Raw genomic sequence first — 19,234 nt, 5'->3', positions numbered from 1 at the left:
CTTCGGAACGGCGCACCTGGCTGGAAGCCACTCTGGGAGAGTGACTTCTAGGTGCGCAGTTCTGAAGCCACCCACCCGCCCCCCTACCCCAGCGTTCTGACTTCGCTTTGGCGCCCACCCAGCCGAAGCGAAGCAAGGACGCTGGAGTGGGGTGGGTGGGTGTGGCTTTGCTTTGGCTGGGTGGGTGCCTAGCCGAAGCGAAGCCAGGGCGCTGGGGCAGGCGGGTGGCTTCGGAATGGCGCGCTCGGAAGCCGCCTTCTCAGAGCCGCTGTGGGAGAGCGGCTTCCGGGTGCGGCATTCGGTGCCCCCCTTACCTTGGCGCACTAGACGGCCGCCTGAGTGGCCTCTATGGTAGCGCCGGCCCTGGGAACGGGAGGAAATTACATTCCAGAAGGAGAAGGCTACGTGGATTAGGCATGGATGCTAGCTCAAAAGCAGGAGGATTGATTAATAGAAAGGATTTCAAGACTCATGTGATTTTTTTTTTTAAAAAAATGACTAAGTCTGTAAGCAGGCTTTGCTCTTTTTAACATAGCTATTGCACAGCAGCTAGAGTTGAAGTGCTTTTAAAATAACAAGGAACAATAATCAGAAACCATACATGCCATTCCATAATCTCTCCACTACTGTCTACTCCTTCTAGTAGAGTACAGTTTTAGCCTACATGGGTTTTTTATATATATATTACAAAAAGGGATGGTTTACTTTTGCAATTTGTTTGCAAACTAGCCTCCTCTTTAAATAATGGTATTGTTACCTAGCCCTAAACTGAGCGAGGGAATGTGTGTGCATGAATGGGAGTCTCTTCACAAGCTTTTCCTTCCAAATTAAATTCAAAAGACAAAATGTCCTTTTTGGCCTAGATTAAAAAACAACAATAACTAAGGGTGACCTCAGTGGCAGCTCAGCCAATTGGCCGTCAGTTGCTGCTGCCTTATTTGCATGCTGCTGTGCTATTGGCAGCGATGGTGCTAATGGAATGCAGAAGGCGGAGCAAAGAAGATACCCAGTTGGGTTTCCTAGATATTCATTTATTAAAGAATAATATCCCATGTTTCTGCAAATTTCATGGCACTTAATCTAATAAAAAAAACACCAACTTGTTTGCAAAGTCTCTTTCAAAGGTTTATTAAGAATGGAATGTTTTCAGGTGTTTTTTTTAAAAGCCTGAACTTTGGGCTCAGGTGAGCTTCTTTGGGTAACAGGCCTCATACATGAACTGTTATCATGTATGTAGGTTAAAAAGACCGGCCTGCCATCTGCACGCATCACGTTTATACATGTACATCTTTAGAGGATAATGTGTGAAGTGGCCAAAAAGACAAAAAGAAAAGGAAGAATTAGGAAAACCACTATTATACGAAGAGTGCTTCCAGGCAGAGGGCTGCTAACGCTACTAGGCTAAAGACGTTGTGCCCTCCTTAACAGATTTTCTGTGTTAAGAAAAAAGAAAGAAAGGGGGAGGGGAGAAATGGTGGGGAAACACTGGAGGATTACTAGTAGAAGACCATGAAATCTGGACCCTCCATGAAATTCTGTGAAAGAAGGAAGGATGACAGCACAATAAAACCCTCACCTGGAAGCTCCCTAAATGTACTGGCCTGAATGCAAATGGGTCTTCAGAGTGGCACAATTTTGCCATAATTTTTTCCTGTGCCTTTAGTTTCGCTCCCACGGAGGCACTACACCTGTGTCTGGGTTATACCACTTCAGACAGCAGGTGGAGGATGACATGATTCAGTGCCTCTCCATAAAAAAAATACCCCCTAAAGAAATAGATTTGGCTTTAGTCTAACCTTCTTTCCCCAGCACCCCAATAATGCTAGTTGTCTACAAACTGGGGAGGTTTCAATTTTGGGGGTATGAAGGATAATTAAGCAAGAAGGTCTTTCGCCTACAGTCCAAAACGATGCAGCTCAAAACACAGGTTTACCACTGCAGTAAGAAACAGGCCTTTAACAGCTGCGTGATAGATATTTAAACTAAAATTTATATTCCAACCAATGTAGGCGTGATGCTGCTGGCAATTATAGCAACGGGAAATGCAAAAAGAAAAAGAAAAAAAAGCACCGATTAAATCTGTCACTTGGGGAAACTACCCAACAATAACACATGCTGGCGGTGTGTACGTGCAGCTTTTGAACAAACACAACCCAGCAGCATGTACACAATGCAGCTTCTAAAAAAAGACATAAATAGTGACTGCAAAGTTGAAGGGGAAGGCAAGACTGGTACTACCAGGTTGGCTGCCCCCCACCCCCACCAGCAAAGGCACCCAACAGGATGTCCTCTTGTCCACGTAAGGCTTGTGGGCACGGCTTGTACCAGGAGTTCCTGGGAGCGGTGCCAGACTATGCTCTGCTGTTCCTCCACAGCGGCTGCATGATGCTGCTTGGCCCCTTGCCAGCAAGGCCAGCTCAGCACCTGAGGACAGCGTGTGCCCGGCAGGGGAGCACAAGAGGCACGGAGATTCCTCCTTTCGGCATCTGGGATTCCCTGGGCAGGCAATGGGGAGCAGGAGAAGGAAGAATAGGGAATGCAAGCAAATGCTCTTGGTTTGAGCTCCAGCTTTGTGGGGTACAGGAGGAAGAAAGGAAGGTAGGGACACAGGAAGCTGCCTTATGTGGAGTCAGACCATCGGTCCATCCAGCCCAGTATCGTCGACACTGACTGGCAGCAGTGGCTCTCCAGGCTTTCAGGCAGGAATTTCTCCATCCCTACCTGGAGATGCCGGGGATTGTGCTCTACCCTTGAGCCACAACCCCTCCCAACAGAGCAGACTCTGCCTCCAGACTCCTGTGTACTATTAGAACTGAGTTTGGCAATGCTCACAAACACAACCTCACAAAGATGCAGCCGGCACCAAATATGCAGGACTGAAGCCCAGCGGTTCCTGCTGCTCGCTGCCCACTTCCCCAATATGAAAGCATGGGAATGCCATAGTCCATCTTGCTCAGCCGTTTCTACGCTGCCTGGCAGTAGTTCTCCAAAGTCTCAGGCAGAGGATTTCCCCAGCCCTACTACCAGAGTTCTTTTTTAACCATAGGTACTGGGGACTGAACCTAGGGTCTTCCGCACGCTCTGCCACTGAAGGTGTGGAGCGAAACCTCTTGGGATGAAAGCTCCAAACCCCAGGGTCCACCACTCCTGTATCTTAATCTGCTAGATTATACTGTTTTCTTCGGGTCGAAGGAGTGAACACCCTGCAGGCCTAGATCCCCAGTTCCTGCCTTCTCCAACCCGTGATGCATTACGAATTCCTATATGTGAGTTACTCCCATACAGGAAATAACATATCGCCTGCCCATGCAACAATCACAAACGCTGTGGCTTATTTTTAATGTGTGGACACGTACTGGGGCTGTTTGATCGACACAACAGTGGCACATGTGGGGTGTATGCAGCAACCGTTTTGAATATGCATCCCTTGCTTGGGGGTTCTTGTGTCGTGCAAACCTGGTGAGCATGGGTTATGCTAGGGTTGCATATGCAACCTGGTGCCCGTGGGAGCCGCGGCCCATGGTGAGTTAAATAACCCATGACAAGCCATGGGAGGTCATCCAAACCCAGTTACTATGAATATGCTGGGAAGTGTCAGCCAGTCGCAGTTTCCTGAAACGCATGCATGTCAGACTAGGACCTGGGAGACCTATGTTCAAATTTCCTCTCAGCCATAAAACTCACTGGGTGACTTTAGGCCAGCCACAATCTCTCAACCTAATCTACTTCACAGGGTTGTTGTGATGATAAAATGTGGTGGGGAGAAGAACCATATATACCGCCTTGAGGACCTGGGAGGAAAGGTGGGGTATGAATGCAAATGCATGCAGCAAGTGACTGCATATGTCATTGAGCTTTTCTACAAGAGGCTGTTAATCTGCTGCCTCTACTTTTGGTTTCGTCGCAGAACTGAGATCAGAGCACTAGACAAGGAGCATTTCCTTTCCTGCTTTTCCACTACATAACCTCTAGGTGGCACTGTGGTATACCAGAATAGCACCAGTATACAACAGGAAATTGCACTTTATTTCATTTTCACAATTAAATGCCACTTTTCCCCGCTTTAAAAACAACCTTGAAGGGCTGGTTAGACACAGAAACAAAACTGGAGAACCCATAAACAATCATGACTAGGGAATGATGACCCTGTGATAAATGGCTCATGCAGAAAAGCCCATACTCAACAGAAATATAATCCTTGTCTCCACCCACTTTTTGAGCAAAATATAGCAAATTAAATATTCAAAACATTCATGACCATATCTCCGTGCATGTGTGTTAGGAGACAATTCTTTTCCTAAGTAGAAAAGCCTCCTTCCGTGTGCAAATTTTATCATCTGTGAGTCAGCCTTCACCACCTTTACCAGAACTATAGAACCCAAGAAGTGTCTTGGCTCTCATACATCCAACCTCTGTACATGAAGTTGACAGACGCCCTTGCAATTAGCAGAGAACCTGGGCAAGAACAGACAAGCACCAAATACCTTCAAAACATTACAGAATTCCAGGAAAAAACATTTTACCCAGTCATGCAAATAAGTTTCCATCCCTCACCTTTCACTTGTTTTCCCCCCCTCCTACCCCACCTTCCCACACATACTACTGTTAATCATATTTGGTACACAAGAGGGGGGGAAACCCAACTTCCACTTCTGTGCTTTGTCACCTTAAGGTGAGCAGCTATTTACAAGCCCTTTAGCTCATGTTCGCTGCAGAACTTAGAATTCCAGGAACATTATGAACATTCCAGAGAAACACTTCATACGCCATCATCAAAGCTCGCAGCTTCTCTCACACTGTCCATGTTAGGTCCTGGTGAGAACTCCTGGGGTCACTATCTACTGAACCACCCCCTGTGTGGAGCATTATCTGGGACTTTTCTGGCAAGACAGTGCCTCTGAGCAACTGCAGAGTGCATTTTACTCACCACATAGGAAAAATAGACTCATTCTGCCCCATCTAGGTGAAAGGCCATGGATTCCAGGGAGATCTAAGCCCCAGTAACTCTCATTTTAGAAGTTAAACATAGGTTAGCACCTTATGTGAGCAGGGGCCAGAAGGATTTGCTGGTAGAGGATTAGAGGCTAAATCCAATACCCTTTATCTTTAAACACACACAGAGGGATGGGAACAAATCCAACCCCTTGATTTCCCCAAATCTCCTAGACTTGTAGATTCTGGGGAACTTGTCTATTACAATAGGATGCAGTACTAGCTCTTTGCAGCAGGTGGCAGCATGGTCTATTGATATTAGCTCCGCCCACAGGGATGATTGGAAGGACGAATGCTCTAGTCCGAGTGACAGCTAGGAATCTTATTCATAAACTCATCTAACTTTTGAGATTCCAGCAGGTGCTGCGCATGGCCTTTCAAGCCAGTACCCTATCAGTAAGGGCTACGCAATGAAAGCTGAGATTCTTAGGAAGCAGGTATCTCCACCTAATACCACATTTTGCAATTTTCTTCATTCTGGTGCAACTGCAGCACTTAGACAGCAGTGAGACAAAGACTAACCATATATGTACACAAGAAAAACCTGCAGGTCAATGTACACACCTGGGCACTGATGAGCTCATACTTGGCAAAGAGGTTTGTGCACAGAAAGGGTTTGTCCAAGGAGCAGGGTGACAAAAAACACATATCTTAGACTGCACAGTCCTGCCTCCCACATGAGGCTAGGAAATGGTTGTGCCCCCCCCCCAATCCCTTTCTGGAGAAAGCAAAACCTCAGGGCTGTCCTGTCATGCTCTCCCTCCCACACAAGGCTGAGGAACGTATTTGTGTAAGTTGGGAGCAGCAGACAAACCTGTGGGAACAAACTTGCCCCGGGGCCCAAGTGGCAAGAACGAAAGGTTGCAGTGGGGGCATATGCTGGGACGGCTGAGCCTCCAAGGAAGGTCTAGCTCCCTTTCCAGGATCAGAAGCTCCAGGTCCCTGCATTCTATGGGGTGAAAGGCGGCTCTTCCTATGGGCACAGTGTGCAAACAAAGGACACCCCAAAGACTTCAGATATTTTAACACCTAAAGAAAAACATTTAAACGGCCTCATTCTTCGCTTCCCCTCACCCTCCCCTGACACACCACACCACACCACACCACACGAACACAAAACCAAACTGGAGTTTCCTTTCCTTTTTTAAAAATTACACAAAGGAGGGCGACTAGAGGCAGGGAAATGGCACTACCACTGCTTTACAGCACGGATACATTACCAAACTTGGCCTGTAGGGATCTGGGTTCAAATCCCTGCTTGGCCAGGAAACTTACTGGGACCGGGTGGCCTTTAGTGGAGGTTAAATCCCCCTGGCAAAGGTCAACACTTTAAAAAGTCTCTCTGCACCATTCAGACACCAATTCCTGTCTCCTATCCTCTCCCACCTGCAGGGCACTGCCTGAAGCAGACCGCTTCAACCAGCTGCATAGGAGGGCCAACCCTGGTGGCCGGCCAGCCTGCTTCTCTCAACCTACCCTATCCTGTCTCACAGAGTTATTGGGAGATGAGAAAGCCCATGGCATTGATGGCACCTATAACCGAAAATCTGACTCCCCCGCCTCCAACGGTGGTAAAATATCATAAGGTAAAGCACTGACAAACTGCTACCCCAACTTCTGTTGCCTGAACTGGACTGCTTCACCTCAGGAGGATAAAATGGAATAATCCCCATGCAGGCCACATGAAGTTCCTTATGAGAAAGGTGGGGTACAGATGTGGTCAGAAAAAAATAAATGCAAGATTCTAATACAATAACCCTGGATAACACTGGGTGGGTTCAGAGAGTGGAGCAGAATTTCCAGGCCTAGGTGGTGAGGCATTGGCAGGCACAGCTGTCCCCTCTGAAGGCAATCCAAGCTTGAAGTATTCCTTACACCCAGCTAGGCCAGCAGACTCACCCTTCCAACTTGGTGCCCTCCAGATATTTCGAGTTACAACTCCCACCGTTCCTGACCAATGGCCATGCTGGCTGGCGCTGATGGCAGTTGTAGCCCCAAAGATCTAGAGGATACCCAGTTGGGGAAGGGTGCAGTAGGTTGTGGCTTCATATTATTCTAAGATTAACAACAACACTGATGCCAAATGTTTATGGCTCTTTGGCTTGCTAACCCCATCCGTGCTGGGGACAGTGCTTAGATATTACCTATTCCACAATCCCCCCTCAGTCACTGGTTGCTCAGTGCTGGGGTTGCACCATTTCTGTCCAAGTCCAGCAAGCCTCCACCCAACACCCTTTATCATCTGCTGGACTTAATTCTTCCCTGAATAGTTTTGCCTAGGTAAATGCCCTTTAGAGGGCAAGTTATGGAGCAAGGCTGCCACCCTGTGGACAGGTGTGCTCATCACAGGAGACCAGCCACCTCTATTGGCTAAAGTTGGAGTAGGAGCTGGGATCAGGGAGTTTATAGCCCAGGCACTAGCAGGCTCTTCTTGTCGAAAGGAGGCCACCAAGCTGGCAACTGAAACTCCTGCACTGCACATATGCCTAATGTGCAACGGATGGGGGGTCCAGGTGGAGTCAAATATAATATACAGACGCTGGGAGTAATGGGTGTCTGCCTTGTCTACATATGCACACACAGAAGTCCATATACAATGGCCATACAAGCATGTGTGTACAGATCAAACACTACCGTCTCTTATGCAATGGTACATGTTCACTCACACGTGTCTGTACATGTGTATTAAGGCAGATGATGATCCTCTGACAAAAATCAGGTTTGCTGCCAGCAAAAAGGCATTCGAGTCACAAACCACTGCAAATGCAACTTCCTCACTGACAGTCAATTGGAGCCAAATTTTTCCAAGGCAGGGAGCAAGAATGAAAGAAGTGAAGAGCTGAGGTGCTCATAGCAATGAGCTCAGCCAGCACGTGCCTTTCAGTGTTGTCTTAGGGAATCTTCACCACTGTGAGCACCTACAAGACCCTTGAAGGATAATAATAAATGGAGAGTGTCCATGAAAACTTATGCCAGAATAAAGTTGCTAGTCTTCAAGATGCCACAAGACACTTCGTTATTTTTGCTACAAAAGACCTGACACATCTTCCTGTCTGGAAATTGCTGCTGCTGTTGCTGCTGCTGATAATGGCAACAACAAGACAGAAAAGTTGCAGCATTTACAAAGCGCTTTACATGCATTAATGTAGCCATCTTACAACAACCCTGGAAGGTAGGTCAGCATTAGTATCCCCATGCTGCAAATGGGAAGCTGAGGATGAAAGAACTGATAACCTTAACTAGGCATAGCTTAGGCCATCTGTGAGTTCATGGTGGAGATCAAATTTGAACTGGGGACTTCTCAGCTCCCACTCTTAGCTACTCTAAGGAAGAAGATGGGCTATCAGTCCATTTCCAGGCGAAATTTGAAATTCTGGTTACGATCTACAAAGCCCCACACAACTTGAGACTAGGTTACCTGAAAGACTGCATTCTCCCATATGAGCTTGCCCCAGCTTTAAGATGCTTGGGAGAGGCCCTTCTTTCTGTCTTGCCAACATCTGAAGCATATTTGGCGGGGGGGGGGGACTTAAGAGAGGGTCTTGTCAGTGGCTGCTTCCAGGATCTGGAACTCCTTGTTAAAAGAGCCCTGACTAGGGCAGGAAAAGACAGTTCAATTTAGAGAGTCCTTTGGCCCACATCAGCTGATGTGTAAATGATGTGTAAAACACGGAAGCCCTCCCAGTTGTAGCACGCCTGGCGTGTTTATGGAAACCAGCCTGTAGCATACTAGGTTAGTTGTAGGGCCTGTTCAGACAACACACTAGGTCACTAACCCTTTTGCAGCAAATGGTTTTAACATGTTTAAACTGTGGTTATGTAGCTGCCATGGTCAAGAATGGCTCATACAACACACAAAGTCACAGTTCACACAACAAAAAGATTAGCTCAAAATGTTTAACTACCGTAGCTTATCATGTCATCAGCGAGACCACATCACGCCAGTCCTTTTACAACTTCATTGACTGCCAGTCCAGATCCCGGCCCGATTCAAAGTGCTGGTATTGACGTTCAAAGCCCTAAATGGCTGGGGGCCAGGTTATTTGAAGGAACGCCTCTTCCCATATGTGCCTGCCAAGACCTTAAGATCATCTACAGGGGTCCTTCTCCGTGAGCCCCTACCAAAGCAAGTGAGGCAGGTGGCTACTAGGAGGAGGGCTTTCTCTGCTGTGGCACTCTGGCTGTGGAACAAGCTCCCCAGAGAGGTCCGCCTGGCGCCTAAACTGTACTCCTTTCGTGGTAAAAAATGTTAAAAAATCCGTTTTTTAACCTATATCAATTTCTGCTGTGTGGTTTTATCCTGGTTGTGCTTTTTATATTGTATTTTGTATTTGCGTTTTTAGGCTGTTGGTTGTTTTATTATGCTTTTCATAGTTTTAATTTTTGTGAACCGCCCAGAGAGCTACTGGGCGGTATAAAAATGTAATAAATAAATAGGTGATAACTAGTTTTTCAGGGTTGTGTTTATTGATGTTTTACTTGCCTTGTTTTTATAATTATATTATATTGCATTTGTATTGTTTTTAGCCACTTTGAGATCCATTTGGTGGATAGGCAGCATATAAATTTAACAAATAAATAAAACAAATTAACAAATAAAAATTTAACAAATAAATTTATTCTAGCAGACCTATCCAGTGGAATTTTTGAATGTTTTAGGATGTTTTAAGGATGTTTTAATCATGTATACTATGTTTTTAATCAGTTTTTATGTGTTTTCTATTCACTGTTGTTCCCCACCTTGATCCAAGTGGAGAGGCAGGTAAGAAATATATTATTATTATTATTATTATTATTATTATTATTATTAAATATATAAAACAATAAATAATAAATTCAGAGCATAAATTGGCAACAGGAAGGAATTTGTTGGGTGAGCCTTGGGTGGCTCTAGGTTTGGCTTGCTTTCTTGAGTTATCTGAAGTTCTTTTACAATGCAGCCACTGGCACTCTGTTTATGGCTCACTGTGAGTTGCAGGGTAATTTTGTGTGGGTATGCGCATATCTCATCATACCTTCCTAGGGTTTGGACTACATCGTTAGGGGTCCGTTCTATCTAAGATTCTGCAAGTTCCTTGCTAGCCCCCAACTTCTTCTCAATAGAAAACTCTCAAGTCTGCAAGGAAGCCCATCGTGATCTGAGGATGGGTTATGGAAATCTGTCCCTGATTCACATCCTTTGCATCCTTTATTGTTTGTCAGGGTTCTTGGGTTCTTCACACATTCTAGGCTTCTGTGGAGGCCCCTTCAGCCTCCTAAATTCCTGCCTTGGCCAGGTTCCTCCATACAGCCACTGTAGCGTTGGATGCATCTCGCCCTCTGCAATCTCTGATGGCCTAGTGCCAGCCTCCCAAAGGACAATGAGCAAATATTTGAACCCCAGTACTGGCAAAAATAGGCGGCCACTACATTCCTAACAAGAATAGAGATGATGGAGCTGGAAACTGCTTGGTTAGTCCATTAGAGGGGTGATCTGTTTCAGGGGAGGGCAGGCAGCACGGGGTCCAGAAGGCACGGCAGGGGCACACATACACCAGGGGGCTTGTGTACATGGTTCTGGGTTGGGGCTGCCGCCCTTCTAAACCCCACAGTTTCCGTCTCCCGGGGTGGTGTTGGGTAATCCCAACGCTGAGTAGGGAGTGCGGGGTTTCTGGGCCGCCATCCAGGTACTGGAACCGCCGCAGTCTTCTTCCTGGTGAAAGACGACCAATTGCCTGTCACCTTCCACCAGGCACCGGCCCTGGAGCGATGTCAGACAGCAGAAGAGCCATACTGACATCACTCCAGTTGAAAAAGTTGAGGTAAGTACCAACTTTTTCAATCGGCAGCTTTGTGGGAAAATTCCACGGTGGCTGCAAAGCTGCACCTGCATCGTCTAACCGCAGCCACCGCGGGGTTTTCTCTGTGTATAGACAGCCCCCAGGTTGCTTTCCAGTCTTTCCCACAGCACCTCCGTTTCTCCAGACATATTGTAAAATCCCATCATTGCAACCGGGGGACGGGGGGACGGGACGGGACTAAATTTGGAGAGATTTGAGTTTAAAGACTCAACTCTGCCATCAACGCACTGAATGGCCTTGGCCAAGCTATTATTTCTCTGGCCATCTGTACGAAAAGGAATGGTGGGAGCCTTGCCTTTTTACGAGGATGAATGCAAGGGGAAACCCCTGTAACAAAACAGCAAGTGCAGCAAAGAAATCTGCAACTTTGGTGGTGGAGGTGGTGGTGGTGGTGGGGAGAGGTCTTAAGTCATTTGGTCCCCATCCTCCTGGCCTGGCCTGGCAGCCAGCACTTGCTGCCAGAAAAGTCTGGGCAAACAGAGGCAGCAGCACAGCTGGCTGACAGGCAGGCAGTCTCGCCGGCAAAGGATACCTACTGCGTTACGGGGGCCCGAGAGGGCCCAGTCCATGCCAGTGTCAGAGAATGGGCCCATTATCTTGACCCCCACCCCCACCTGCCCCTTCCAAAGGACACAGACAGAGGGGTAAACAGACCCAGCTTGCAGCTTGGCACACATGAAGACAAGCCCTTCTTAGGATTGGCACTCTTGCAGCAACAGCGCTGGAAAGAGACAAATCACAGCTGTTCTGGCAGGCAACTGGATGGTACGCCAAGGACCGAGCACCTCTCTCTCTCTCTCTCTCTCTCTCTCTCTCTCTCTCTCTCTCTCTCACACACACACACACACACACACACACACGGTTCTATGCCAGGGAATACCCAAGCTCTGTATCTCGAATGATGCAACTTAATTATATTTGCATCTGTGAGAATGACTATTGCTAAGTGTCTCTAAGACTGATGAACATCTGCAGCTGCCTTATACCAGTCAGACTGCTCATCCAGCCCAGTATTGTGTGATCCAGGGATAGCAACCTGGTGCCCTCTAGATATTTTGGGCTGCAACTCCCAAAGCCTTGGCCAGAATGGCCAGTGGTCAGGCAAGGATGATGGTGGTCCATACCCTACTCTTCCTGGCAGGGGCTCTCCAGAGCCCAAGGCTTAAAGAGCTCTTTCCCACAGCATGTATCTCAATCCATTGAACTGGAGATGCCAGGAACTGAACGACCTTCTGCATCCAAAGCATGAGTTCTATCACCAATTGACAATCTATAACCTCCCTTCGAATTCTCCAATGAGTCTTGCCTCTGCCATGGAATCACAAGGTGGCCTTAAGGAAAAACCAATCACCCACTTTGCTCCAGCCCTCTCTTCTAATCTGCAACACAGTGGAAATAAGAATACTACCCTACCTTACAGGGTTGTTGCAAGAATCACTAAGGCAATGTACATCAAATTCTTTGAAGCCTTGATTTCCCCCAACTTGATGCCCTCTGGATGTTTTGGACCACAACTCCCATAGCCTCTGCCAGAATGGCCAAGGATGACGGGAGTTGTAGTCCTCTGAAGGGCACCAAGCTGGGAAAGGCTGCTTTAAATCTTTATGAAAATTTAGCATCCATTTGTAAGGACACCACCGGTACGGTCCAGAATAAATACAGAGCTGGACCAATTTGTTATGGCTGTTGCTTGTGTGCTTTAACTACATGGTTATTTTGCACTCTGTTATGTTGTTTCATTTATATCATTCTCAGAACAACCACCCTGCAAGGTAGATTAGTCAGAGACACACTGTACCAGGGTCTCTTATGCCCAAAATGCAACACATTGTATTACTGCATCCTGGAAGAGGTGATGATATTTGAAGTCACAAAGCACCAATCCAGAGCAATCTCAGGACACTTTTCAGCATACAAAAGTCCTCACAAGAACTGAGATAAGTTAAGCTGAGATAAGTGAACGGGCCATAGAGAGAGCTTCATGATTATGAGCCATGACAGCAAAACTGGCCAATGCTTTTTTTATAAGCTGAAGTTTCATCACTTGCAAATTTCGCCAGGAGCCTGGGGGTGTGCCAATATCTCCACCAGTTCATGATACGATTGCAACCTCTTGCAAGTGTTTCTACACGAGTTCTCACACAGATGTATTGATATGTGAACCGCCCAGAGAGCTTTGGCTATTGGGCGGTATAAAAATGTAATAAATAAATAAATAAATAAATAAATATGTGCAACTTCTTTCATATATCGTCTGCTTCTGAACACATGTCCATTCATTCTGAGCACACACATATCAAGCCTGTGCTTCCTGGTTGTCCCTGGAGCTGTTTGCCAGGTTGGTCGCCCAGTCAAGTCAGAAAACATGGAACACAGCCTTGCTCAGGAGGCCATAAAAATGACTAACTCACAACCTTTTATAACAGCCCTCCCTGCCCACAAATGAGAATATTAAATCATTTGCAGCCTAAAAGAAAAACACTTCAGCAAAGTTTCTCTGCTCGATCATCTGGAGGCAGTCTCTACTCATTATAGCTGAGTGGCCAATTTACAAACAAACATAACAAAACGCCAATTCCCTTCCTCATATGATGCCCCCTATTCAAGGATTACAAAATGGAGGTGTGGTTAATGGTGAGGATCATATCAGAATCTAATCAATATAAACCAGTTCTTAATCAGGGCAGAAAGGTTCTATGTAAGAGGGAAGCCTGACACCAAGTTTGCATACGCATACGCAATGGTTGCAACAAGAAGTGGTGTCTTGTATGTGTGAAAGAGCAATCACAAATCAATAATTGCAGACAAAACTATTAATGTCACCTCAGCAACAAGACTTTTCTATGGAGACAAGCTCACACATTCAGCTTCAATCTATGAAGTATTTAGTCAGAGTTATACATGAGGAAGTACGAACGCACACTAAAATATCAGGGCACAGCTTGCTGTGACATCCAGACCTGATGAGGCTGGGTGGCTGAGATGATTTACAAACAACCCTGAAAACCATGGCTTGTTCTAGGGTTGTGGGATGGTTCGTAAACTGCCCTTGCCGGATTCGGACGTCATAACAACCTGCGCACGTTTGTTTGTGGTTAACAAACTATGGTTGCATTGTAGGCAGCTGTATTCACACATCACAACAACCCAGAGTTCGACAATCCGTGAATTAAATAAATTATGGGTTAGTGTTATGTGTGAACCAGGTCAAAAGCTCATCCTTGCACAGAAGCAATGTTTACCAGTTTAGTATAACCTAAGGATTCAAATTTTAATTCCTCAAATGAAATTTTCCAGTTGCCTAGTCTTAAAATTCCCAAGCTTCTCTGTAGTATCAGAGCAGCTAAGCCAATAGTAGGATTGCAACATACCGTGACACCAGAGTAGTTCAGACAGTGGCACCATGACAGATAGGACAAGCAGAGAAGGTAGAGGACAAGGAGGAGATTTTAGGGACTCTGCTGTTCTGATGGTCCCTTATCTAATAACAATGTAGTCAATAGTTTATTCCTCAATAACCGTAAGTTATTAACTTATTAAGTTAGTAAGTTATTAGTTATTGAGTATTAACCATATTCAATATGGCAGTAAGGTAATGCAGTTCTAGTTGTGAAATCTGATTGTAATACCATAAATGTAGAGCAAGATCTTATCTGAAACATTTTGGATCCTGTCCTGTCATTTTCACACATGGCTGTGCCCTGATTCATGCTCTCATTCACACACCCACACCAGTACTTTAGCAGCTCCAGCTCTGCATTAGCATCTACTCACAGGCAACACACAAAGTCCCATGGATTGGTCCTGGGCTTGGCACATCAGGTATTCGGCTTTCCATCAAAGAAGAATGTATGCTTGGAAGGATCCACCCATACATTGAGAGTCCTCTGTGAAAAACTTTGCTTGGACCAAACAAATTAAAAATAAACACCAACCTACTATTCAGAGATGCAGGTTCTGACAACTGTAGAAAGGATGCAAAGGAACTTGTAATGCAGTGCTCCCCAAACTTCCAGTACCTATGACTGGAGGCACCGTTCACTTATGCCCAAAATGGGATTTACTTTTAGAGTACGTAAAACTAAGAACTGTCCACCATCACCCCATTTCTGTGCAAGATCCTGTAGGTGAATATTAATTTTGCCATGTCTCTGCCTTGGGAGTAGCTGAACAATCCAAACAAACGCAGCTGAGATACATGGCAAGATGACCCATCCGTTTGACTAGAAGTAGTCTGACTAGAAGGAAGCAGGAACAGAGCAGCGAATTTGGATTCAGGGGGCTCTGCTTAATTCATTCCTTGTGATATGCTAGAAGCTCTCTCATGACACCACCAGTGTGCTGTAGTCCAGCCTTTGGAAATCACCAATTTCATATACTACCCCATCCCCATGATAGTTAGGGGTTGACAACTAGAGAGACCCATGGCCAGATTTCGCCTGCTTGGCTCACAACAAGTTGTTCCTGCCAACAACAACAACAAATATTCAGTCACATAAGATGGAAAACATATAGGGCCTGTTCAGACAACACTCTAAGCCATAGATGGGCCACTAACCCTTTTGCAGCAAATGGGTAGTGAGCGTATTTAAACCGTGGTTATTTAGCCACCATAGTTAGGAATGGTTCACACGACACGCTAAGCCATATTGTTTAGCTCAAAATGCTTAACCACTGTGGCTTAGTGTGTCATCTGAACAGGGTCATGGTAACAGAAGAGAAATGGCAGGAGGAAAAGCTGAGGGTGGCTGGTGTGTGTGTGTGTATGTTGCTCCTCCATTTCACAGCTAACTTCTTTTTTTAAAAGGAAAACGTTGAATACCATATCTAATACCAGCTTTTGTGTTTGCAGGGGTGTGAATACAGGAACGAGGAACTAAATTGTCTTGGAAACAATCTAAACTCGCACTGGCCCTTTGAGCTACACCTATTCCATCACCCCCTCTGATAGGGAAGTCAGTACTGCTGTGCCGACAGAAATGGAGCCAAAATGGGGGCACTGAGAAACAAGAGGGAGGCATCAGCACACCCAAGGTTTGCAGCAGTACAAAATGAACTTTAAAGAAGAGATGCCAAAGGGGGCCAACACACACACACACACACACACACACACACACACACACACACACACACAGAATGAAGCACGCTGGGAACCTGTGAGGAACAGAGGAAGAGTGATTTGGCTGGCTTGAGCCCCGTACAGCTTATAATATTCTGCAGGAAGGCATGGCTGTTTGAAACCCTGCTACACTGACTGGGTTTCTACATTTGCAATGTGACAGTACCCGTGGGCACCATCCTGGGAAATTCAAGCCGTGACGGTGGCTTGTTGTGTCATCTGAATCCAATGAGGACAGGTGGTGCAGGGGTTAAACCGCTCTAAAAGAACCCAAAACCCTGGGTTCTGCAAAGTTTTTTTTTAATACAACCCACCTTTGCCTGGTTTGGATGACCCAACAAGCTGTGGTCGCGGGTTGAATATTCAAAATGGCTGTCAGTGGGTTGTTTGGTCATGTGAACAGTCCCATTGTGTTGCAGATCCTACTTGTCACATTGCTGTTGACAAGGATGTCGCCAGAGCAGGGGTAAAGGACTCTACTAGTGGCTTTTTTTCAGACAAACCCAGAGCTAGATGCACTATTTGAAACAGCCATCAAGTATCCAGTTGGGGTACATAAAAGAGGAAGGTCAAAGTCTATAATGGACAGTAGGTTGCCGTCTGCTGGGCAGTCTTACCGGGTGTCCTCTGGCTCCGACAGGCACTCCACCGTGCTGGGCTTCTGTTCCATTCACCGCAATTCCATCCAGAACCAATAAGGAGAGACCGAGGTGGGCTCCGCCCCCAGAGGCGACACTCCGCGGTCGCCACGACAGATGTGGGTTTGGGATTTGGGAGGGAGGGGGCTGTTAACCAGAGTTAGGAGGCAGGCCCCATTGCACCTCCTTCAGTGTTGGCAAACAGCAAGCATTCTGGGCAGAAACGTGGGGATGAGGCCCTACAAAGACAAGAAAGGAAAATGTTTTATTTATTCATAGCAATAAAGATCTGTGCTACCTCTATGATGTCATAACAGGAAGCAGTAATAAAAAGTCTGCAAAGTTCAAGCCTAGGATACTAACCCCCTCCCCATGCAACAAGCCCCCAATTTTTGCACCCCAAAACTCCAAAATGAAGTACATTGGGCTGCCTGCTTTGTATTGATTTATTCTGCGCCGCAAATGTAAAATAAACTGTCAAGGACTAGAGCACAATGGAGGGAGAGGGAAGAAGAAAAGGTTTAGGCCCTGATATGTTGCCACCCCGGGAAAGGAATATGCCTTTGAACATGCACAGAGTGTCTTTCCCTTGCTAATGCCCAACTGCAACCAGATCCTACTCACAAAAGTAAAAAAATGAGTATCGGCTGTTGTGCAAACCACTCCTGCATCCTTGTGCACTCACAGCACACACCGCTACTGCATCACTAAGTTCTACCCCACGTTTTCCATAAGGGCGAAGCTCTTAACCCTTTATGAGGAATAAAAAGTGAGAATTATAGGATGCAGTGGTATCTGCCTCTATGTACCACATTTTTTGACTGCTACTGTTGACAGCTTGTATAGAGTGGTAGCTAAGGCCATGGCTAGACCAGGCCTATATCCCGGGATCATCCCTGTGCATCCAAATGACACACAGGATCCCGGGAACAGGCAGGGACGACCCCTCCATTTGCCTGGGATAATCCTTAGGTCTAGCTAAGGCCTACGAGTGAGAGTGGTGAACCAGGAATCCCAAGTTCAAATTTCACCTCTGCTGTAAACCCACCAGTTGTCCCTCAGCAAATCACTATTTCTCACCCATAGGCCGCTCTTCTGCAACGATAACGATAACAATATGTTATTATTATTATTATTATTATTATTATTATTATTATTATTATTATTATTATTATTTATTTATATAGCACCATCAGTGTACATGGTGCTGTACAGAGTAAAGCAGTAAATATGTAGGGATAATGTTAATAGCAACAGGACGATGCTGTTGTTATTCATGGAGGATATGGCTGTCAATGGCTATTTGTCATGATGGCTCTATTCCAGTTTGCCTCTGTATGCCAGTTGCTGGGGAACAGCAGTAGAAAATGGCTATTCCCTTATGTCCTGCTGGTGGGCTTCCCACAGACAGCTGGTTGGCCATTGTGGGAACAGAACGCTGGTCTAGATAAGATTCATGGTCTGATCCACCATGGCTCTTCTTATGTTTTTAAGCTATCCTTTATGGTTGCCATAAGGATACGAGAAAATGGACATGGACATGCTAAAGCACAATATAAATACTATGAATTATATTCTTATTGTATCGTGAAATTAAGAAAGGAGACATGGGCGTGGGGGTGGAAAAACAGGTTAATTCTCCCTTTAGAAGAATTAGAGAGCAACCTTATGGCCCCTAGACAGCATCTAGGAGATATAGGATATTTCGGATTCCTGGAAACCATGCTCCTCGTCCCTCCCCAAACCCCTCGCAGCCGGCATGGACAGAACCGCACCGGCTGCTTCACAAGCTTGTGTTTGTGAACTCCTAGAGGGGTGAAAGGGGCCGTGTCAATGAGTGAGAAGGGGAGGAACCTGAGGATGCAGAGATCTGTGCTATCCCCAGTCATTCCCAATTTCCTTCACTCCCTCTCTCCAAAGCCTTTCCAAGACAGACAAAGATGCCCATCTAGCTAAAATGTAGAGTGGGAAGCACAATGTCCCTCCCTCTCTGCATTGGATACTTGTAAGCTGCCGAGAGTGGAAGCCGACAAATACCCAGGATGGATCCCATAGGATGGCGCCTTTAGATGTCTTTTGCTGGAGGACAGGATGCAACTGGTGAGTCCATTATTTCACACGAGGAATGAATATTCTCCCAGTTTGAACAGGGAGCATGCAGCTTGGCTAACTTGTTTGAGCCAAGAGTTTCTTCCTCTTCAACCACTTTTCTGCAGTATGCCTATTCGTGCCATGTAGTACAGAGGGAATGGTCGATGGCAGGTAAATATGGCCCATCAATTAGGTTGGGGTTTCAACTCATGGTTTCTCTAGTTCTTTTTAAACTCTTTGCAATATTCTTGGGGTGGGACAGGAACATAGGAAGCTGCCTTATACTGAGTCAGAACCTTGATCCATCTAGCCCAGGACTGTCGACACTGATGAGCAGCAGTGGCTCTCCTGGGTTTTGGGCTCGCGTTTTTCCAGCCCTACCTGCAGAAGTTAGGGATCATACCTGGGACCGCCTGCATGCAAAGCAGGTGCCCCTCACACCAGCTTCTTCCCATTACATTGAGTCTAAGAAGGAGGGATTTACTCAAGGCCTTCCCTGTGAGTCTGTGACCAAGCAGGAATCTGAATGCAAGGATGTCCAGGGAGAAAGTCAC

The 19,234-nt window shown here is 46.2% G+C and overlaps 1 protein-coding gene across 1 annotated transcript in view; it reads right to left on the bottom strand.

The window, feature by feature from the left end:
- Positions 1 to 19,234, bottom strand: part of THRA (thyroid hormone receptor alpha) — a 147,832-nt gene that overhangs the window by 47,437 nt on the left and 81,161 nt on the right. Inside the window, exon 2 of the mRNA XM_063138042.1 lies at positions 16,569 to 16,828. Coding sequence (XP_062994112.1) covers positions 16,569 to 16,621 — 53 coding nt within the window. The 5' untranslated portion in view covers positions 16,622 to 16,828. The remainder of the gene's footprint in view (positions 1 to 16,568; positions 16,829 to 19,234) is intronic.

The sequence above is a fragment of the Elgaria multicarinata genome, chromosome 11, assembly GCF_023053635.1.
Source record: "Elgaria multicarinata webbii isolate HBS135686 ecotype San Diego chromosome 11, rElgMul1.1.pri, whole genome shotgun sequence".
In the NCBI taxonomy this organism is placed as follows: domain Eukaryota; kingdom Metazoa; phylum Chordata; class Lepidosauria; order Squamata; family Anguidae; genus Elgaria; species Elgaria multicarinata.
The sequence above is the reverse complement of the archived record's forward strand: the minus strand, read 5'-3'. Positions and strand labels throughout refer to the sequence as shown.